At 42.3% G+C, this 23764-nt stretch overlaps 1 protein-coding gene across 2 annotated transcripts in view; it reads left to right on the top strand.

The window, feature by feature from the left end:
* Positions 1-532: 532 nt before the first annotated feature.
* TMEM38B (transmembrane protein 38B) overlaps positions 533-23764 on the top strand; it is a 43244-nt gene continuing 20012 nt past the window's right edge. The window contains exons 1-2 of one of the 2 annotated variants that reach the window (XM_008141830.3): positions 533-681; positions 17540-17696. In XM_008141830.3, coding sequence (XP_008140052.1) covers positions 570-681; positions 17540-17696 — 269 coding nt within the window. In that variant the 5' untranslated portion in view covers positions 533-569. Of the gene's footprint in view, positions 682-15642; positions 15851-17539; positions 17697-23764 lie in introns of those variants that run through there. The other variant, XM_054727226.1, reaches the window with a different exon arrangement.

Genomic DNA, 23764 nt, shown 5'->3' on the forward strand with positions numbered 1-23764 from the left:
AATCTTTAAAAAAGCTGACTTGAAAATATTTCTGGAGGTTCCCACAAGGTTTTTGTGTATGTGGATTACATATATCGATATTTAGCATATTAGAAATTGTAACAGGAAAATTTAAAATAGTTCTTTATTCATTTAAAAAATAATAAATGCACTAAATGTTAACATTAACAATGTCAAATAAATTCATCTGCCCATTCTCCTCGGCCTGGCACAGCTCCCAGCACGGAGAAGATGATGGACCCTTATTAGGAGAACGAGTTCAGGCCCCGCGGAAACAGCCGGAACCCTCTCACCCCGCCCACCCGCCGATCGCCCGCGAATGCAGTGGCTCTCGCCCCTCGGCCCCGCCCCTCCAGACCCTCGGCCCCGCCCCTCCAGACCCTCGGCCCCGCCCCTCCAGACCCTCGGCCCCGCCCCTCCGCGCCCGGACGCGGTGCCAGGGCGCACGCGCAGGGCTCCCGGAGGCCGCGCTGAAGAGCGCGCCCGAGGCTGCCCCGCCCCCAGCTCTTACCGCGTGAGCCGGGAACCCGTCACCCCGGCTGCCTGGGTCGCCGCGGTAGGTCGTCGTCATGGCCTCTTCGTGGGATGAGCTGACCATTTCCTTTTCTCGCATGTCTATGTTCCCCTTTTTTGACATCGCCCACTACCTGGTATCCGTGATGGCGCTGAAGCGTCAGCCGGGTGAGTGCGGGGCGCCGCGGACCGGCCCCCTCAGGTGAGGACGGCCGAGCCGCCTCTAAGCTAGAGAGTCCTCTGGTCGAGCTGGAGGGGGGCCAGGGGCCGGCTCCACCGACCCCTCCGGTCCAGGCGGGGAAACTGAGGCCGGAGGAGCGAGCTGGGGTCCGCAGCCCGGGAAGGGCTCCCGGAACTGGTGCCTGGGATGGGGGGCATCAGTTCCGGGAGCTGAACCTGGGACCCCTCAGTCACCGCTTCCTTGCAAAGTGCTTCAAAGTCACCTGGGGACACAGCTCCGGAGAGCGAGTCCGACTTGGCTGCTTGGAGTAAGGATAGTTTCGGATCGCTTTCCTTGTAGGAAAGTGTATCAACACTTAAACCAAAAGCTCAAGTTGGGCACACCAGTCAGGCATGCCTCGTTTTACTGCGCTTTGCTTCACTGGGCTTCATCATGGGGCGTGTTTTGTTGTGTTTTACAAATTGAAGGCAGGACTTCTCCCCCCACCCCCCACCCCCCCAAACAAAAGCATTACCGTTAGCTTTATTGCTTTACTTGCCTTATTGCGGTGGAGGTCTGGAACTTGGGTTTGGGGCTTGAGGATTATGCTGTACCTCTCTTTTTTAAAAAATATGTTTTATTGATTTTTTACAGAGAGGAAGGGAGAGGGATAGAGAGTTAGATACATCGATGAGAGAGAAACATCCTTCAGCTGCCTCCTGCACTCCCTACTGGGGATGTGCCCTTGACCAGAATCGAACCTGGGACCCTTCAGTCCTGGGACCCTTCAGTCCGCAGGCAGATGCTCTCTATCCGCTGAGCCAAACCAGCTAGGGCCGTGCTGTACCTCTTACAGACTACTGGTTTTTAAAACTCTTGTACCTCACACATATTTCTCATCTACATTGAAGTTTATAGCCCAGTCTAAATCATTGTTTGGCAGGAGTTTTGACCTGTTAAAGGGGAATCTTACTGTATTAAGGACAGATAATCTGTATAAGATATTGCTTCCTTGATTTCAAAAGAAGTACATTTTCTCATGCCATATTCAGTAGTTGGTATTTTCTTGTGTAGGCTAAATCAGAGATTCTCAAAGTGTGGTCCAGGAACCCCAGGGGTTCCTCACACTTGCAGGTCAAAATTATTTTCGTAATATGCAGATGTTGTCTTTTTCACACTCACTTTCTCACAAGTGTACAGTGGAGTTTTCCAGAGGCTACATAACCAGTGATACTGTAACGTTGAATGCAGAAGCAGATACACCACTCCAGCTGTTATCTACTTGAAGCTAGACCTTAAAGAGATTGGTAAAATATAAAAGTGTGGCTTTTCTCTCTAAATGGTTTTTACTTTGGAAAATAGCTATTTTTCATGAAAAAATACAGTATTTATGTTAACATTTAGTGCATTTATTATTTTTAAAATGAATACATAAAGAACTATTTTAAATTATTTTATTATAATTTCTAATATTCTAAATTTTGATACATGATACCCACATAAGCCAAATATCTTTGAGGTTTTAAATAATTTTTTTTTCTTTTTAAGGGTAAAAATTTTATTTTTAAGGAATTTCATGCTGCACCTTTTCAGTGAGTCGCATAAGAAAGCAAAAATGTGCCTGGCTGGAATGGCTCAGTGGTTGAGCATCGACCTATGAACCAGGTCACAATTCAGATTCTCAGTCAGGGCACATGCCCAGGTTGCTGACTCCATCCCCATTAGCGGGTGTGCAGGAGGCAGCAGATCAATGATTCTCTCTCACTAATATTTCTGTCTCTCTCTCCCTCTCCTTTCCTCTTTAAAATCAATAGAACTATATTTAAAAAAAAGAAAGCAAAAATGTTATCCTCCCCTTATCCTAGAAATAAATAAGAAGGGCATAAAATTTCTTTTTAAATCACATTGGGAGTTTAGCACCACCATCCAAAATGAACAGAAAAGGGGGAAAAAAGCATTTACTATATATTTCAGATTTCTTTGGTTGGGGTTCTCTCCAGGTGGTATTAATATTTCTTCTTTCAAATCATATTACAGAAACAGTAAAAACCATGAAAAAAATATAAACCTAGTGGTTGCTGAAACTGGGGAGGCTGCCTTTTTGTCTTCTGTGAAGGCATTCCCAGAAAAATAGCTGGAAACATTGGCTGACATTCTCCCTTTTGTGCTGGTTTCGTAAACAATAATCATAAACATTCTAATGTCCACATCTTGGTTTTTAGTCTTCCTCTTTTTTTTCCCTTCTTTTTTTTTTTTTTTTTTTTGCCTATTCTTGCACAAATCTCCGTGCATCGGGCTAGTCTTCCTCTTTATTGCTTGTATATTTCTTTGGTGTTGGTAAGATCGTGGTCTGCTTTTTGTTTTACTGTTTGAACGGTCATTATTTCTGTAGGTCACTTGCTGATGGTGAAGGTTTCTGGGGGGCCTGGTGTTGCGAAGCACTGCTCTGCTAGGTGGCTGGAGCAGGGTTCTCAGATGGCACTTCACCTGCCTTGGTCTCTTTGCCATCTGGTGAGGGAGCGTTAGTAGGATAGTTGTATGGGCGCCAGTATCCGCGGAGAGAAGATGGCTGGTTTGTACCATTAGCCACTTGTTGATTCTCTGTATCTTCAGCCTCTCCCACAGCTGGGGCAGGTCATGGGTGAGGAGGTCCCTTACGTTACCTTGGACAGTAAGTTGGATTTCGATGAACAGGTCCCTGAAGTTGCGCTCCCTCTGGGACACTCCATCTTTCATCTCTCCACTAGCATCACATCCAAGGAGATAGGGTGGTTCCCCCTTTTCTTTTCCCATGTGACTTGTGCTTCTTAAGCAGATATCAAGGTATTTAATGAATTTGTTTGTGTTTTTATTTCTTTTTGATTTGCATTCTGTTGGGATGGGGAAAGACCCATGAGCGATGGTCAGAGGTCTGTTCCACGTGATAAGGCAGGAGCCACCACCGGTACTGAGGGCCCAGAGCTATACTGGGGGCCCAGAGCTATACTGGGGGCCCAGAGCTATACTGGGGGCGGTGCGGCTGACTTGGAGCCCTAGAGAACTGCCAGTCAGTGGCAGGGGCGGTCAAACCCTTCACTGCTGCCGCAAGAATTTTTTCTAAGTCAGGCTTTTTCAAGGTTTAACTTACATTATATTCACCCTTTTAAATGTAAAGTTCTACCATTTTGGAAAGGCAGCAGCATAGTTTTGCAATCTTTATGAATCCCCATATAAAAACATACAGAAAAGTGCAAAAATCGTAAATGCACAGCTCAATGAATTTTCACAGTGACTGTCCATGTAATCAACATCTATAAAAATAGGACATTCATAATGCCCCCCAAACCCTCTTTGTTATATGATGCTTTAAAAGGATTCTGCCCAGTGTCAGGTAGGAAAGGATGTCTCAGAAATGACAACCCACAATTTACTTCTGTGTGTTTAGAGAATCTTTTATTTACTTATTTATTTTTTTATTAAGGTATTATATTTGTACATATCTTACCATTGCCCCCGGCCCCCCCCCCCATAGAGAATCTTAATTAGATTGTCTTTCATGTTTTAGTTGAAAGGAAAGTTAGAATATTTTAGCGACCTGACAGAAAAATATTGTTCAGGGAGTGTAGTGTGGTAGAAAGAGCTCATAAAGGCAGGAGACCAGTATTTAGTTCAAACGCTGACTGGGTAGCTTGGGATATTTATTTGTGCAGTGAGTGAGCTGAACTAGAACACCAGCTGGGCAGTATCCCCTTCTCAGGAGCCTCAGTTTTGACTATAAAGAGCTCTCCTCTAAAGTTCTAACTTTCGTTGGAGCCCAGGAGAGTTGACATAGAGCTGAAGCAAGACTGTGATAGTGTACTCTTCATCTTGCCAGGTAAAAGCAAAGTGTTTCTGGGATTCTTTGCAAATTAATATGGAGAAAAAAGCATTTGCTTACCAGGTTACAGGGGTTATTTTGTTTTGTTCCAGTAACAATATGGCATCTGGAATACCGGCTGCAATTGGAGTCACTACCTGTCTACATTTATGATTATGATAATCACAGTCCTTCTCCAAATTCATCCGTCTTCTCTATAGACCAAACAGGCAAGTTGAATGGCACATGATAGCTATCATCATCTTTTCATTTTTCATGTTTTTGGTTATGGCACCCATCTTTGTGATATTGCTTTTTGAAAGTATCTCTAAGGATTTCTACTTGACCATTCTTACCCTAATGATCTTTGAATCTGAGGATCAATTTAGGTATTGTGCCAGTTGCCAAATATATCTATTCTTGTTATATATTAAGGAACTAGGGAAATAACCACAGGTGGGTGGGTGGTGGTTTTATTTGGCCCACTATGATTCAAACCTGATCCCAAACTCCTGGAATCTACTGTGTCATAGACAATCTCTAAGCATTTGTTGCCTACATGACTGTTTTTTAAAAATATATTTTTATTGATTTCAGAGAGGAAGGGAGAGGGGAAAGAGAGATAGAAATATCATTGATGAGAGAGAATCATTGATTGGCTGCCTCCTGCACAAGCCCCATTGGGGGTCGAGCCTGCAACCAGGGCATGTGCCCTTGATTGGAATCGAACCCAGGACCCTTCAGTCTGCAGGCCGACACTCTATTCATTGAGCCAAACCAGCTAGGGCCTACATGACTATTTTTAGTAATTTTGATGAAAAGCATACTTTAGGCATATGAGGTAGATTATGTTGTTAATTTTTCTCTTTTCAAGGAGATAAATCTATAGGCAAAGACTAGGGCAAAAGTTCACTAATATACAATTTAAAAATACTTAACACCTGGAGTTGAGGCTTTAAGAAAGCTAGAACTGCTTCTTTCTGGAAGTCATCAGTCACCAGCAAGCTAAATGTTAACTGTTTGGAAAATAGCTACAGTGCAATTAGTTCTTTAAAATAGGCACACACTGTGGAACTAAAATAGATTGAGTACATAAAATAAAAATGTCATGTATGCAATGTACCGAAAAATATTTTTCCAAGCTTTTTTATAATTAAGTCAATGAAACATTTTCATACATAGTCTAATGATTCATTTTGGGCAGAGCCTGAGATTATTTTGTAGATTTTAAGTGAATTTATGGGAATAGAATGTGACTTTATTATTTTAGCTTTCATTTCATAATGAAAATATTTTTTAAATCATTTTTTATTTTTCAATTGCAGTTGACATACAATATTATATTAGTTTCAGGTATGCACCCCAGTGATTAGACATTAAATAACTTAATAAGTGATCATCCCAATAAATCTACCCATCTGATACCATATATAGTTAGAATATTGATTATATTCCCTATGCTGTATTTTTGTATTTATATCCCATGACTATTCTGTTACTACCAATTTGTACATGTTAATCCCTTCAGTTTTTACACCCAATCCCCAAACCTCCATTCCATCTGGCAGCTGTCAAAATGTTCTCTGTATATATGAGTCTGTTTCTGTACTGTTTTGTTTGTCTGTCTTTTTTTAAGATTCAACTGTTGATATGTATTTATTGCCATTTTATTGCTCATATTTTTGCTCTTTTTCTTTCTTCTACTTCTTTTTAAATAAGACCCTTTAATATTTCACGTAATACTGGTTTGGTGATGAACTCCTTTAGCTTTTACTTCTCTGGGAAGTTCTTTATATGTCCTTTGATTCTAAATGATACCGTTGCTGGGTAGAGTAATCTTAATTATAGGTTCTTGCTTTTCATAACTTTGAATATTTCTTGCCAATCCCTTCTGGCCTGCAAAGTTTCTGTTGAGAAATCAGCTGACGTTCTTATGGCCCTTGTAGGTAATTGACTGATTTTCTTTTGCTGCTTTTAAGATTCTTTCTTTGTCTTTAACCTTTTACAGTTTAATTATGATGTGTCTTAGTGTTGGCCTCTTTGGGTTCATCTTGGTTGGGACTCTGTGCTTCCTGGATTTCTATGTCTATTTCCTTCACCGAGTTAGGGAAGTTTTCTGTCATTTTTTTCAAATTGGTTTTAAACTTCTTCCTCTCTTTCTTCTCCTTCTGGCACCCCATGATGCAAATGTTGGTACACTTGAAGTTGTCCCGGAGGCTCCTTACACTATTTTCATGTTTTTGGATTCATTTTTCTTTTTGCTGTTCTGATTGGGTGTTTTTTGTTTCCTTGTATTCCAAATTGCTAATTTGATTCTCAGCTTCATCCATTCTACTGTTTATTCCCTGTAAATCATTCTTCACGTCAGTCACCAGCAAGCTAAATGTTAACTGTTTGGAAAATAGCTACAGTGCAATTAGTTCTTTAAAATGAACCAGTCTTCATTTCTGACTGGTTCTTTTACATGGTTTCCATGTCCTTTTTTATGCTGTTGAACTTCTTTCCAAGTTCATCTACTTTTCCCCTAAGTTCATTGAGCATCCTTATAACCACTGTTTTGAACTCTGCATTTAGTAGATTGCTTGTCTCCATTTTTTTCTCCTGGAGATTTGTTCTGTTCTTTCATTTGGTACATGTTTATTTTTCTCCTCCTTTTGACAGCTTCCTTATGTTTGTTTCTATGTATCAAGTAGAGCTTCTGTGTCTCCTGGACTTGATAGAGTGGCCTAACATAGTAGGTGTCCTATAGGGTCCATTGGGACTGGCTCCCCGTTTACCCCATCTAGGCATTCCAGGTGCGCCCTCTTGTGTAGGCTGTGTACACCCTCCTGTTGCAGTTGGAGCCTTGATTGCTGTTGGCACATCAATGGGAGGGATTTACCCCCAGATCGATTGGCCACAAGGACTGGCTGCCACCACTGTGGAGGATCAGTTGTGCTGGTGCCCACCCCACAGAGCAGGACTTACTTCAGCAGTGCCTGCTAAGTCCACCTCTTGAGTGTGTTTCTTGTGGATGTGGTTGAGTAGTGCCTTGACAAGAAGCTGTCCACTGGGTATGCTGGCTCTGGGGCCTCCCAGGTGATATAGGCCAAGGTCAGCTACTGCCTGTGTTGACCCTAGGGCCTACCTGGTATAAGCTACAAAGTGATCTGCAGGTGGTTGCTATTTGTTCTGGGCTTGGAGGTGCCCAGGCGAGGTCAATCTGTGAACAAAGGTTGGCTGCCTGTAGTGCCAGGGCTATAGCCAATTAGCGAGGGGTATGAGCATGCCAAGGCCAAGTGCTACTTGTTTGAGAGATTTCAGGGAAGTCTGAAGCATGAGCCAGGATATGCCTTTTGTATGGAAAAGCCACTGAAAAACAGCTTGGGTGAGCCCCCAAGTTGGGTGGGATGGGGACTCAGGAAATCAACGGGGCAGGGTGAACAGTGTTAGCCAGGTTGATGGAGACTCAGATATGGCACCCTCCTGCCGGCTCTGTGGGGGAAGGGTTCATAAAAGGAACAATGGCCTCTGTTAGCACTTCTGTCTGGGAGAAAGCTGCCTCTCCAGCTCTTGCCTTGATGGCAGATACTTTAGCAGATATTTATTTTTTTAAATTTCTTTATTGATTAAGGTGTCACATATTTGTCCTCACCCCCCCTTCCCCCCACCCCCCACCCCACCGATGCCCCCACCCCCTGTTGAACTTAACCGTTGGATAGGCTCATATGCATGCACACAAGTCCTTTGGTTGATCTCTCCCCCTTCCTCCCACCCTCCCCTATCCTCCCTCTGAGGCCCGATAGTCCGATCGATGCCTCCTTGTTTCTGGTTCTGTTCTTGTTCCTCAGTCTATGTTGTTCATCATTTCCCCTAGATGAGCGAGATCATATGTCACTAGATATATACTTATAAGAACTGAATGTGAGACGAGCAATAATAGTTATGCTGACAGGCAAATGAATCAGTCTGTAGTGAGTTTCTTTCTGGACCAACAGTTCTTTTGAGACCCAATTTCAATGTCCAACAGTTCCTTATGTGTACATGTCAGCACTGACCCCTCAGCTCTGGATGGTGGACAAATGGTGGTAACGGAGGTCCGACTCCCTCTGGTTTGGTCTCGGCCGGACCCAGGGGCACGGCTTCACCCGGACTAAGGGGAACGTGGCCTCACCCAGACCCAAGGGGCGCGCGGCCCCACCCGGGCCCGGGACCCAGCCTCACCTGGATGGATCCAGGGGCACACGGCCTCACCCGGACCCAGGATCCGGCTTCACCCGGACCCAGGGGCGCAAGGCCTCACCCAGACCCAGGGGCACATGGCCTCACCCAGGCCCAGGGACCCAGCCTCATCCGGGTCCAGTGGCGCGTGGTCTCACCCGGACCCAGGGGCGCGTGGCCTTACCCGGGCCCAGGGACCCAGCCTCACCCGGGACCAGGGGCGCAAGGCCTCACCTGGACCCAGGGGCGCGTGGCCTCACCTGGGCCCAGGGACCCAGCCACACCCGGGTCCAGGGGCGCGTGGCCTCACCTGGACCCAGGGGCGCGTGGCCTCACCCGGACCCAGGGGTGCGTGGCCTCACCAGGACCCAGGTGCGCGAGGCCTCACCCGGATCCAGGGACACATGGCCTCACCCCGGACCCAGGGGCGCGTGGCCTCACCCGGACCTGGGACCCAGCCTCACCCGGATCCAGGGACACATGGCCTCACCCGGACCCGGGGGCGCGTGGCCTCTCCCAGACCCAGGGGCGCGTGGCCTCACCTGGACCTAGGTGCGCAAGGCCTCACCTGGATCCAGGGACACATGGCCTCACCCGGACCCGGGGGCGTGTGGCCTCTCCCAGACCCAGGGGCACGTGGCCTCACCCGGGCCTAGGTGCGCGAGGCCTCACCCGGATCCAGGGGCGTGTGGCCTCACCCGGATCCAGGGGCACACGGCCTCACCTGGACCCAGGGGCGCGTGGCCTCTCCCAGACCCAGGGGCGCACGGCCTCACCCGGACCTGGGACCCAGCCTCACCCGGATCCAGGGACACATGGCCTCACCCGGACCCGGGGGCGCGTGGCCTCTCCCAGACCCAGGGGCGCGTGGCCTCACCCGGACCTAGGTGCGCAAGGCCTCACCTGGATCCAGGGACACATGGCCTCACCCGGACCCGGGGGCGTGTGGCCTCTCCCAGACCCAGGGGCACGTGGCCTCACCCGGGCCTAGGTGCGCGTGGCCTCACCCGGATCCAGGGGCGTGTGGCCTCACCCGGATCCAGGGGCACACGGCCTCACCTGGACCCAGGGGCGCGTGGCCTCACCCGGGCACGGGACCCAGTGTCATCCGGGTCCAGGGGCACATGGCCTCACCCGGACCTGGCATCCAGCTTCACCCGGACCCAGGGGCTCATGGCCTCACCCGGACCCAGAATCCGGCTTCACTTGGACCCAGGGGCACGTGGCCCCACCCAGACCCAGGGACGTGAGGCCTCACCCAGACCCAGAGGCGTGTGACCACACCCGAGTCCAGAGGCGCGCAACCTCGCCTGCATCCGGGTCCCAGCGGGGTTTCGTCTTCTTGATCCCAATTCCTGTTGGTCAATTCCCTCTCAGCAATTCCTTCGGCCATTTTCCCAGAGCTCCAGGACAGCTGCCGCAGAACTCGTTGGGCGGCGGGCTCGGCGAAGCTCTGGTGTGCCCGGTGCACGGCGGCGGGCTGGTCCGGTGTCGCTGCGTCAGCCCTTGGGTCTGCAGCGGTGGCCGGTCGCCGAGCGTGTGCACCTGGCCGCTTCCGGGGCATTGAGATTCTTGAAGGACTCGGAGGTCAGCAAGCGCAGAGTCTCCCACCCCATGTCTCCCATGGGCTCGTCTGTCCGTGCTCGGCAGCCAGTGGAGCCGTCCCCTCAGCCGGAGACCACCGGGGGAACTGCGCCAAGCACGTTCCAGGCCGCCATTGTGTCGCCTGAGCTGTAGTTCTCAAAGTGTGGTCTTTGGGTCACCGGCATCAGCATCATCCTGCATACCCCTCTTTTATTCTAGTTGTAGAGCATCCGCTCAGCCAGCCCTCTGGTGGTTCTGGATGGTGTCTGCTCTGCTCTCCCATCGTAGTCTCAAAATTGTTGTGGTAGGCAACAATCAGGCTTCCGCCCTATGCCTCCATCTTGGTCCTCCTTTGTATAGCTAAGTCTTGACTGTTGTTGGCGTCACCGGGAGGAATTGTCCTCCAGGCCAATTGGCCATGAGGGCCCTCTTTGTCTACAAAGGAAGAGTTGCTGTGCAGGAGACACGCCTATGGGCCGGGTCTTGGTGCAGCAAGGCCCCGGCGCTCACTGAATCTGCCTCCCGAATGTGTCCCCTATGCGCGTGGTTGAAATCTGGTGTCATCTCACACAGACCACTAGATGCCCTCGTTTCTGGGTCTCCAATGGGGTGTAGGTCAGCTACTGCCTTAGGCACTCAGCAGGGATTACTGCAAAAACTGTAGTTTCCTCCTCCTGTCTGAGTGGCCCTGGAGCAGTCCGACTAGAACTGCAGTTCATCTGGTCAAGCTGCCAGAGGGCAGGCCACCCACATGCACAAGCCATTGCTTGGAGCGCAGATGCGCCTACAAGACTTATGGGGCGGGTCTTCAAAACGTCCGGGGCGGGTTCCAGGGCGGGGCGGGTCTCAGGGCGGGGCGGGGTCTCAGGGCGGGGTGGGTCTCAGGGCGGGGCGGGGTCTCAGGGCGGGGCGGGGTCTCAGGGCGCCAACAGGCCATGGCGCGGTGAACCGCAATGGCTAGAAGTCTGCTCCTTCTGCCTTCCACGTTTCTAAGCCCCCTCGTTCCGCACTCCAGCGCAGCAAACACTGATTGCTGGGCGCACCTCCGCAAGAGTCCCGCCTCTCCCCGCAGGCGTCTGGGTCTCCCGCGCATCCCCAGAAGCTGGGTTTCAGGGTGATGGGGAGCTAATCTCCCCTAGGGTTGGAACAAAAGCCGCACGTCCCTTACCCCACCACCAGCCCGACCCACGCGCCTCCGAACCTCATCCCCTCCGAGTTCGCTGGTTTCCTCTTCCCTCTTAGCTGTAAATCCACCATTCAGCCATCTCTCCTGTGGTTCTGGGTGGCAGACGCTCTGTCGTGCCCCTGAAATTGCTGTGCGCGGCGCAGTTCGCAGTTCATTTGTTTAACTTTGCTGCCTTCTTGGTTCTCCTCTGTCAAAATGGCTAGAGGACTTGAATGTAAGATGGGAAATCCTAAGAATCCTCCAAATTGGTGTTGGCGGCCTCCGGGGCCCCGAGGATCTCCCTGGGCAGCTCGGCCAGGTCGGTGGCGCGGATGAGCCCCTCCTGCAGAAAGATGGTCTCTTCCTTCACCAAGAGCCGCTGCGCCGAGTCCGCGGCCGCCGCCACAGCAGCTGCCGCGGCGCCCACAAGCCCATGGCCCTGGCTGCGGTGCTGACTCCTTACTGCTTATTCGATGGCAGATACTTTAGTTCTTCCCTCTGTGTCCCTGGTGTCTTTCAGGCTGCTGCCCCCATGCTAGAACTCAGAGGGAGTAGATCCGAATTAGTCTATTTAAGAGGAACTGCCTGGGACTCTCACAGCCCTCCCTGTCACTCAGCCACAATCCCCGCTGTTTTTTACAGCCAGAATTTATCTTCCTGGCACTGGAACACTGGCCTGGGGTGCCTGGTGTGGGGCTGGGACCCCTTGCTCCTCAGGGGGCATCTTGGAGTAGAGATAATCCTCCCAATTTTTATCTACCACATATGGATAGCCCATTTCTCTCTCTGACCCTCATACTAGTCTCAGTGTATCTTCTTCAATATACCCTTAGTTGTAGGACTTCTGTTCATCCAGATTTCAGGTGGTTCTCAATGGTGGTGGTTCTGTAGTTTAGTTGTATTTTTTATGTGGTTGTGGGAGGATGGGAGTACCACATTTATCTATGCTGCCATCTTGACCGAAAGCCTCTCATAATGAAAATATTTTGATGTTAAAGTTCATAGGTGATTATATGTATGTACTTTAAACATCTTATACTTTGAATTAGATTCATATGCCAATGTGACAAATTTTGCTGAGAGTTTTGGGGAAAATAATTCTATTGAATTGTTATCACAAATATTTACATTCCAGATAGGATAGAATTTTATCTTTTATTTTAAATTTTTATTTATTAATAAAAATTTTTTGAATCTTCACCTGAGGATATGTTTTTATTGATTTTTAGAGAGAGAGAAGAGAGAAAGAAAGAGAGGCAGAGGTGAGAGAAACATTGATCAGTTGCCTCCTGTAAGTGCCATGACCATGGATCAAAGCTGCAACCTAGATATGTGCCCTGACTGGGAATTGAACCTGCAGCCTTTTTGTATACGGGACAATGCTTCAATTAACTTATGCACTCAACCAGGGCAAGAATTTTCTCTTTTAAATGTCAGTATGTTAAAAATAAAATAATGCATTCTAATTAACATGCTTGCTCCTTAGGTAAGAAATACATATTTGTTTTAAAAATATGAAATTAAAAATACCACATAAACTATTTTTTGTTATCAAATATTTTTTGTATGCTCTAAAGATATGCAAGATGTTTCTGTTTAACTTTCTATATTTTCATACTTTAACTTCACATTAAACTAATTCTGATACCAGTACGTATATACAAAGAAAAATAGCATCCAAATAACTTTATCATAAATTCCTCTTACTGTAAAATGTGTTACCATAGTGTGTGTTATAGAAAGGCCAGTTTGAGTTAGAGAAATTTTTCCAGGTGACATAATTTTGAAAATTAGGACTGATGCGAGGGGAACACTCCCTTCAACTCTGTTCTTTTCTTTTTTTTCCCTAATAAGATCTTAGTTTCAGTGATTTAAGACTGGTTGGTGTTATGAGTACTTTTTCAGTGCCATGATGTGCCTTTCTCATCCCAGCTTTGTAATAAGAGCTCAAAAGAATTATAGCTTGGCTCAGAGAACTGAGTCAGAAGCAGCCCAAGGGTTGCATTTTGCATACCTCTTTTTTTTCTACTGTCAATGATCAATCCATTCAGCAGATAAATCAACAGAGTCTGTGCCATGAGCTAGGTAATAAATACATGTTTTTATGTATGTTCACTCATCTTAAATCCTTGTAAGTTATGCATTATTCCCATTTTATGAAAGTTGAAATTTAAGCTTGGAGAGGTTAGAGGGTGTATAAAAAGATCACAGAACTGGTGTGCAATCATAGCAGCCTTTCTCACTTGTGATACAATTAGGGGAAATTAATTATAATATGAAATAAATAAATAAATAAATAAATAAATAAATAAATAGGAAAGCAAACAAATTGTTGCATTTACTACAAAGGGTAAGTGCTGGAACCAGGACTTATTTGTGGGTAATTAAGCTCTAGATGACATACTCTTAAAAAAATTATGTTTTTATTGATTTTTAGAGAGAGAGGAAGAGAGAGATAGAGAGATAGAAACATTGATGAAAAAGAAACATTGATTGGCCACCTCCTATACGCCACCTACTGGGGATTGAGCCTGCAACCAGGCATGTGCCCTGACTGGAAATTGAACCGTTGACCTCTTGGTTCATGGGTTGACACTCAACTACTGAGCCTCACTGGCTGGGCATAGACTCCATACTATTAAGTACTCTATATTGCCTTTCAACATGAGGATTGCTCAATATGGCAGCTAGTGTCCATTGACCAGAAGGTCACACAGTGCTGACTAACCAATGTTGTAATCAGTCATCACTGTATGCGGCAATACTGAACAGTGCCTAAACACATATTTAGTTAGATAACAACATACATGTATTTAGGGAAATAGTGGTATTAGCTTTAAAGACAGCATGATCATGTGTCATCAAAATAACTAAAAAATTCTTTGGTTTATTGCTACACTGGAGATTGACATCGTGTCTTTTAGTAAGTTTCTTGTAACTAATTTTTCTTCCAGATTGGAACAGGTCACCATTTCTTGAGTTGTCACCAGATGGGTATCATTAAACCTTGACATCACTTCTCTTGACAGGATGTGTACACCACAGAAAATTCACATCTGCCAACTCATGTTCATTCCCGGGCACATTTTGTTGTGTGGAATGGTGGGTTGCACTATTTAAATATTTATATCTCTTTTCTTTTGTTCTCCTGAGTACATATGAATGCATTCCCATGTTAATACAAGTAGGATGATGTTACTGTACTGAATTTGCATATACATTTTCATAGTTACTTTGTTGTTCGTTTTTGCACAAATGGGCTTCCCCCTAAGAGGTACCAATAGTTAATAGTTTGGTCGCATATTATTGCAGACCTAATTTTATGTATTACTTACATGTGTATGTACCTATAGAAATATTTGGTTTTCTGGTTCCTCCCTCCCCCATTAATGATTTCTTCCTGTACATGTTATTTATATACATATGTTTTTCTTTTTGTCATGTAAAGTTGCTACTTCTTTAGAATAGGTGCATCGTATTCCTCAGATAGGATATGACATAATGTGTTAGAATTTTGTTTAAATATACAGATAATAAATGAACATTTTATTTTAAATAATTCAAATATAATTAAATAATATAATCAAAATAAAGTTAAAGCCGCTTTGATCATCTTCCCTAATCCCAAGCTTTTCTCAAGAGATAAGAGTTAACATTTGGTTTATTGCACACCTATTCTGGGTATTCTGTGTATCTGTATGTTCCTAGAAATTAATTACAAGAAAAAAACTGAAAAACACATTCACATGGAGACTAAATAACATGTTACTGAACAATGAATTGGTTGTCAATGAGATCAAGGAAGACATTAAAAGATACCTTTACAGATATGAAAATGAAAGCACAACCACCCAAAATCTATGGGACACAGTGAAAGCAGCCCTAAGAGGGAAATTGATAGCAATACTAGCCTACCTCCAGAGATAATAAAAATATCAAATAAACTAACCTTATAACTAAAGGAACAGGAAAAAGCCCAAAGTGAAGAGAAGGAAGGATACAATAAAGATTAGAATAGAAATAAACAAAATAGAATCTAAAAAAAAATACAAAAGATCAGTGAAACCAAGAGCTGATTCTTTGAAAACATAAACAAGATGGACAAACCTTTAATCAGATTCATCAAGAAAAAAAGAGAGAGGACCCAAATAACTAAAAAAATTAAAGAGAAGTAACGACACCAGAGAAATACAAAGGATTATAAGAAAATATGAACAACTATATGCCCACAAATTGGACAATTTGAAAGAAATGGATGAATTCCTAGTTACATACATTCTTCCAAAACTGAATCAAGAAGAAACAAAATCTGAACAGACTACAACTAATGAAACCAAAGCAGTGATCAAAAAACTCCCAGCAAACAAATGTCCTGGACTAGATGGCTTCACAGGTGAATGTTACCAAAATTTAAAGAAAAACTAACACCTATCCTTCTCTAGCTATCCAAAAAAATTCAAGAGTGGGGAAGACTTCCAAAGGTCATTTTACAAGGCCAACATTATTCTAATTCCAAAACCAGATAAGGACACTACAAAGAAAGAAAATATAGGCCAATATCCCTGATAAACATAAATGCAAAAATCCTTAGCAAAATATTAGCAAACTGAATCCATCAATTCTTAAAAAGATCATACACCATGATCAAGTGGAATTTATTCTGGGGATGCAAGGTTGATACAATATCCACAAATCAGTTATTGTGATGTATCACAAGCAAAATTAAGGATAATGATCATATGACTAGTTTGCTCAGTGGTTGGAGCATTGGCTCATGGACCAAAGGGTCTTGGGTTTGATTTCTGGTCGAGGTGCGTGCTGGAGTCAGCCAAACAATGTGTCTTTCTTATATTGATGTTTCTCTCTCTCCCTCTCCTCTCTCCCTCCCTCCACTCTGTCTGAAAAATCAATGGAAAAAAATCCTTGGATGAGGATTTAAAAAAAAAAAAATCATATGGTTATATCAATAGATGCAGAAAAAGTATTTGACAAAATGCAGCACCCATCTATAATAATAAAAGCATAATATGCTAATTAGACTGGATGTCCTTCCGGACGAAGCCATGGTGGGCGGGGGCCAAGGCAGAGGCAGCTGCCGTTTTTGTGGGGGCTGAACCCTTTGCACAAATTTCATGCATCAGACCTCTAGTTTATGATAAAAACTCAGCAAAGTGGGACTAGAGAGGAACATACCTTAACATAATAAAGGCTATTATATAAGACAAACCCATAGTCAACATCATACTCAGCCAGAGCTGGGGGGTGTGGAACCAAAAGTGTTTCCCTTCAGATCAAGAGCAAGACAGGGTTGTTCACTTTCACCACTCTTATTCAGCACTAGATCCCCGATGCACAAAATTAGTGCAAGAATGGGTCTTCCTTCCCCCGGCTGCGCACTGGCTTCCCTCTAGCACCCAAGACCTGGACTTGCTTCCCTCTGACCTCCGGCAGGCACCTGGGACCTGGGCTTTGCTCTGGCCCCGGCTTTGTTCAGAATGATGCTGGAAGGACATCCTGTCTAATTAGCATATTATCCTTTTATTATTATAGATTATTATAGATAGTACTGGAAGTCCTAGCCTCAGCATTCAGAGACATTTTGTGATGATGTAAATATCTGTTCCTCATGAACTTTCACCTTTGGGTTTATTTTATTCTATTTCTAGCCTGTCGTGTTGAAAGTTTATTTATTTAGACTTTCAATTTTTTTTTTAAGTACTTAAGATTATACATTTTTCTTAATATATCTTTTTGACATCTCAACCGAGAGTACTTACAGTAGGGTTGGGAATGAAAGGATATTGTAGGTGTGGATATTGTTTATGCTACTAGGAAACTGGTGATAAGAGCCTGAACAGCGTATTTTAATGTTGCCCCAAATCACCCATGTCTTAACAAATGTTTTTAGTCTTGATTTAAAGAACAAAAGATATTCATGATGATTGTGATTGTCACACCCATGAGTAATGATACATTTTGAAAATTATGAAATTAAAAAGTTGCTATTTCTTTAGTACCACTGGTACTTTGGGAGTTATTTAGTATACAACTCTCTCATACCATTTTTACTTTACCATTTCAGGAGCAGCGGCAGTGGCATGGAAGAATCCTATTTCAAGTTGGTTTACTGCTATGCTCCACTGTTTTGGTGGAGGAATTTTATCCTGTTTACTGCTTGCAGAGCCTCCATTGAGGTTTCTTGCAAACAACACTAATATATTACTGGCATCTTCAATCTGGTAAGTTGCCTTTTGGTGAACTATTAGATATTTAAAATGTTTTGTAAATTATTAGTAAATGGAATTTTTTTCTTTAAAAATATTTTATGTTATTGAAAAGTTAATGCATATGCAAAGGAAGGAGCTCAAATAATCCCAAAGGTTTTATGTGCAAAGTGTGTTTCTTTCTTACCCTTCTTCTCTCTTATCCTCTCCCAGAGGCAGTTACTGTTATCATTGTCTTAATGTATCTTTAGTTGAAGCATTTCAAATATGAAAGACCATCAAATATTTGGCCCCAAATAGTTTATCTTATGAACGTAACCCATACACACGGACATACCACAGGAGAAAATCAATAATGCGACCAACTGTATACCAAAGTCATACTCTGTTGGATTTTTGGGAGCCTTATAAGATTTAACATTGATTTGTTTTGAATATAGTTTTGAAGTGAAGAAAATGAGTAGAAATTGTTTTGGATTCTTACAACTCAAATTCAGTGCCTTTGTGCTTGCTATCTTCTCTCTTGCTAACATTCCCCAGAAGCTTCATATTTTCTTTTTTTCAGACAGAATGAAATAGCACCTCCTCTTTCATGACTATCACATCATCCTTTATTTTTCTTCTTAGACTGATTACTACCTGACATATTATCTGTTCATTTCTTTTTATGTTGGTTTGTCTCCAGTAGAATAACAGCCTACCAGAGCAGGGATTTATTTTGTTAACTAGAGGCCAGATGCACAAAATTTGTGTAAGAGTAGGCCTTCCTTCCCCTGGCTGCCAGCACTGGCTTCCCTCCGGGACCTGGGCTTCCCTCTGGCTGCAGGCACCCGGGACCCAGGCTTCCCTCACAGAGGGAGCCCCCCGATTGATCGCCCTGCCGGCCGGTGGCCTGAGCCTTCCTCTGCGGGGCGATCATGGGGCAATGGCCGGGTCCCCGACAAATCGCATCGCTCCTGCCTTGGCTGGCCTGGCACCCGTGGGTGTCATAGCATTGTCCCGGATGGTCGTCTGGATGGTTGTTCCATTGCGGCCATTCAGTCGACTTGCATATTACACTTTTATTATATAGGATAGTGTAGTAGGTACAGTTGTAGGTTCAGTAACTACATTTCTAAAGGAATGGATTTTTGTATGTTGTTAGTTAAGGGATTTCTGTATTTGAGTAGCAAGGAATTTTAGATCTTGGCTAGTTGATTGCTTCAATGAAATAAACTTGCTTTTCTAAAAATAATATTCTTTCTTGGCTTAAGCTAAAAGGTATGTTACACATGAAAAATAAGAAATGCATTTTAAAAATATATATTTTGTATTGATTTGAGAAAGGAAGGGAGAGGGAGAGAGAGAAAGAAACATCAATGATGAGAGAGAATCATTGATCAGCTGCCTCCTGCACGTCCCACACTGGGGATCAAGCCCGCAACCTTGGGCATGTGCCCCTACGGGAATAGAACCATGACCTTCCTGGTTCATAGGTCAATGCTCAACCACTTAGCCACGCCACTGGGCAGAAATGCATTTTTATATAGTGAATTAATAGTATAGTGTTTAATTATTTGTTAACCTCAGATCTTTTATTATCCCCCTTAACATAAGAGAAAATTTAGACTTAGATTTTTTAGACTTAGTCACATGCATTTAGACTATGATTTCTTTCTTTTTTTTTTATTTTTTTTATTTTTTATTTATTTTATTTTTCAATTTTTTTTATTAAGGTATTTATGTGTACATATCTTACCATTGCCACCCCCCCACCCCACTCATATATGCCCTCACCCCCCAGAGTTTTGCATCCGTTGGTTATGCTTACATGCATACAAGTCCTTTGATTTCTTTCTTTTTTTTTTTTTTTTTTTTTTTTTTTTTTATGAGTGAGAGAGGGAGGGAGAGGGAGAGAAGGGAGAGAAACATTAATGTGAGACAGAAACATCAATAGGTTGCCACCTGCATGCCCTCTACTGGGTATCAAGCCTGCAACCCAGGCATGTGCCCTGACTGGTAATTGAACCAGCAACTGTACTATAGTTTTCCGTACTATATACTCTTCTTAATCCTTATTTAGTCTTAGTTTCATATCTAACTGTGTATTTAATGCTTATCACCAATCCTTATGTCTTTGTCTCTCTAGTAACTTTGGTTGTCTAAAGCTTATTCTCTAGTTGATTCATCAAGAACAGTAGTCCCTGAATTCTCACATATTCATAAGTTTTTATCTTTTGTTCTTGAAAGTGAATTTTACCGGATAAAAGTCATTGGATCACATTTTCTATCTTTGAATACTTTAAATGTTACTCTGTTTTCTTGAAAAATCTGATGATCATTTAATTTTCTTTCCCTTATAAGTCACATGCTTTTTTTTTTCTAGATGCCCAAAAGATTCCTCTCCCCCAGTAAAGTCTAATAATATTTTAATTAACTTTATTGGGGTGACATCAGTTAATAAAATTATATATTGTATTCACCACCCCAAGTCATTTCCTTCCATTACTATTTATTCCCCCTTTACCCTCTCCTGTCTTCCCTTACCCCCTTTCCCTCTGGTAATCATTATACTGTTGTCTGTTTATGAGTGTTTTGTGTGTTTTTTTTAATCCCTTTACTTTTTCCACCCAATCCCCCTTTCCCCTCCCCTCTGACAGCTACCAGTCTGTTCTCTGTATCTATGAGTCTGTTTCTGTTTTGCTTGTTGGTTTTGTTCATTAGATCCACATGTAAATGAAATCATATGGTATTTGTCTTTCTCTGACTGGCTTATTTCCTTTAGCATAATATACTCCAGGTCATCTATGCTCTTGTAAAAGGTAAGATTCTCTCCTTTTTAATGGATGAGTAGTATTCCAATGTATAAATGTACCACAGCTTTTTTATCCACTCACCTATTGATGAGTACTTGGGCTGTTTGTATCTTTGAACTAGCAACCATACTATACTTTTCCACACTATATACTATTGTAAATAATGTTGCAGTGAACATAGGAGTGCATATATTCAAAGCCTAAAAATTTAAACAAAATATGTCTTAGCATTGTTTATTCTGGGTCAGTATTCTTAGGTGTGTTATATGTCTTTTTAGTAGCTACACATTTATTTTTTAATTGAGAAAGTTATTTTAGTATTTGTGCTCTTCCCTTTTCTTCAGGAACTCCTATTATTGGTATATTATCCTTCCTTTGCTTTTCTTTAGTGAACCTTTTATCTTAAAATTTAAAATATTTTCCTTTTTTGTATTCTGTGTTTTGAAGACACTTTTATATTTATTTCTTTTATTTTTCTTCCAGTTTGATCTTCATTTGTAAAATTATTTTTTTCTTACTTCATGAGTATTTTATCTTCAGTCCTCAGTTTTTCTAATTGTGATGTATGTTGTTCTTTTATGTATTCTTACCACTTTCATAATGTCTTTAGCTTGCTTTAAAATAGTAGGTTGCAGTTTTGTTATGTTTTATGGACATATTTTCTTGAGTGATTTCTGTAGGGATTTATTGTCTGCAGGATTTATTTATTTATTTCTTATAATAAATTTGGGATTTTACCTTGATCCTTTTCTGTTGGTCACTTTTATGGGTAATTAGGTTTATTTAACTTTTAGCATGTGGTGGAATTCAGGAAAGTTTTTCTGACTTTGTAGAGCTCTGCCTCTGTTGTCTTTCTCCAGTGTTCTAAAGAGGTTGGCCTGCATTCTGAGATTTCCTAGGTCTTTTCTCCTGCCCCAGTTTGGTCTGGGTCTCCTCTTTCTTCTGTTGTTCTATTCTCCTCAGTTTTGATTTTACACCAGTAGTTTCTTCTTAATGTGGGCTTGTTCTAGAATATAGTCTAGGTGGATCAGTTTTGGAAGTTCATGGTGATTAAATTGATTCAACCTCTTTTCAGACCTTCTTATTTTGGACCTTTTGTCTCACGGAGTATTAGAGGTGCCAAAATCCCTCCTAGTTTCAGCTACTGTCAGTGTTTTCCTAATTGGCTATACTTGGGAGTTGTTATTAGGTTCATTAGTTGCCACCTTATTGTTTTGTTTTTCCTTTCAAACAGTGCAGGCCTTGTGGGTGTTGGTGAATTGTCTCTGCATTTTGGGATTTGAAAGGGTACCTTGCCGCATAGTTTGTTTTAGGTGTTATGGATGGGATTTTGGTTTTGTTGTGTAGATGCATTGTCTGTTTTTATGTGGAGATTTGAAGAGATCAAAATCTAAGGGCTCCTGCTGTTACCATCTTCCCAGAACCCTTGCCATTAGTTTTGATGTCCCCTGTGCGGTAAGTGCACTCTATGATGTTTGCACAACAGAATTGCCTAACGACACATTTCTCAGAACATATTCCCACTGTTAAGAGACACATGACTGTATATAGTTCTCTGGGATTGTTTTCTTCACTGAACATTATGTTACTAAGATTAATCTGTATTTTGTATGTAGCTATAGTACATTCCCTCTCACTGCTACATAATTTATTATATTAATATCTATATTTTATTTATTCTTCTGCTGGTGAGCATTTTAACAATTCTAGTTTTGTTGGTCATTACAAAACAACAACAATAGCAACCACTGATGTATATTTACTATGTCCCAGACAGTTTTCTATGTGCTTTACATATATTATCTCTTGTATACCTCACAAGAAACCTGTAAGATAGATACTGTTTTATTCTCATTTAAGGCTAAGGTGAAGCAAAAAGCATTAAATAACTTGCCCAAGGAGCCAGGATTCAAAACGTAGGGTATCTAGTCCTTTCGTCTGTGCTTATGTAGTAGATTGTTTTGGATTCTGGAAATACAAATATTATCTCTGTTCTCATAGACCCTTAATTATAAAACATGATACTTGCTTAAGGACACATTATATTTTATTATTTTTTAAGGTTTTAATGTTGAGAACATATAATCTTTGTTCATTTGATTTTAATTTGAGAGATAAAGTGATTGGAATGTACTTTAAACTCTAACAAGTTAAACTAAGGGATTCTATGAATGCACTTATTGGAAAGGTCATCTTTTTTTAGTACAATAGCTGGTGGTGCTCACATCTGGAGATTAGCACCATCTACTGGCAAAGGGGAACAACTGTTGGGAAGACAGTATACACTTTCATAGGATTTTTCCTTTTGAAACTGTTTCTGGGGGAAATAAACATGTCGTAATTTTTCTGTGTGTTGATTTTTGTATCCCTGTTTGTTTTATTTAAACTTCAAATATCTATTATATATTGCATATTTGCATAACGGCATTTTTATGAGGAAAAATACAAGAAAATATATAGTTTTATACGTCTGTCATTCTGCAATAGTCTTTTTCAAATCATATAAGGTTATTATTTTTTTTAGAGTAATAAGAGCAGAAACAAAGGTGTCCTATTGTGCTAATATGAACTATATTTAGTTTATAGTTTTGTTTGGCTTGGTTAAGTAATACTATCTTTATAGAGGTATGGAATTAATAGTAGAATGAAAACAGAGTTCTCAGTGGCTAACCATGGGAAGCTTCTCTCTGCTCAACTCTTGGTATTAACCTAATTTCTATTTTAATCTTTACTTAAATTGGTTTAACTTTCATTTGTTAGTGGCTTAGCATTCTGATTGTATCCTGTTTTAGATTAACTTCTGTTACTTCGCACTATTCTTTGTCATTTTTTCCTCATCCTTAATTGAAATAACTTAAAAGTGAATGAGAAAAAAAAAAAGGATGAGAAATCAGTTGCCCTTTTGTTCCATTTCTTATTCATTATGTTCCATTTCTTCTTTTCTGATGTTTTCTATAGGCACTTTACAAGTTGAAAAAAGTTTTTCAGATGTGACAATTTTAGTTAAAGGTGAAGTGATCATTTTTACAGAAGGCGGGACATAATGATTGCTTAATGAGTATTGGTTGAGTGTTTCATTAAAGAAATTTTAAAAAGCTAACTTGTGTTATAGAGTAGGAATGGTTGTTTAAGGAACCCTTAGTCAGATATGTTTACTTATAAGTGTACTGAGCACAATAAACAATTGTTCTTTTGCCCTGTGACTACTTAACACTTGAAATAAGAACTATTTTCTGTTTTAAATGTTAGCTTATTATAGGTATACTTTAGAGATACATGATTAAATGG

Source organism: Eptesicus fuscus, chromosome 15, assembly GCF_027574615.1.
Source record: "Eptesicus fuscus isolate TK198812 chromosome 15, DD_ASM_mEF_20220401, whole genome shotgun sequence".
In the NCBI taxonomy this organism is placed as follows: Eukaryota; Metazoa; Chordata; class Mammalia; order Chiroptera; family Vespertilionidae; genus Eptesicus; species Eptesicus fuscus.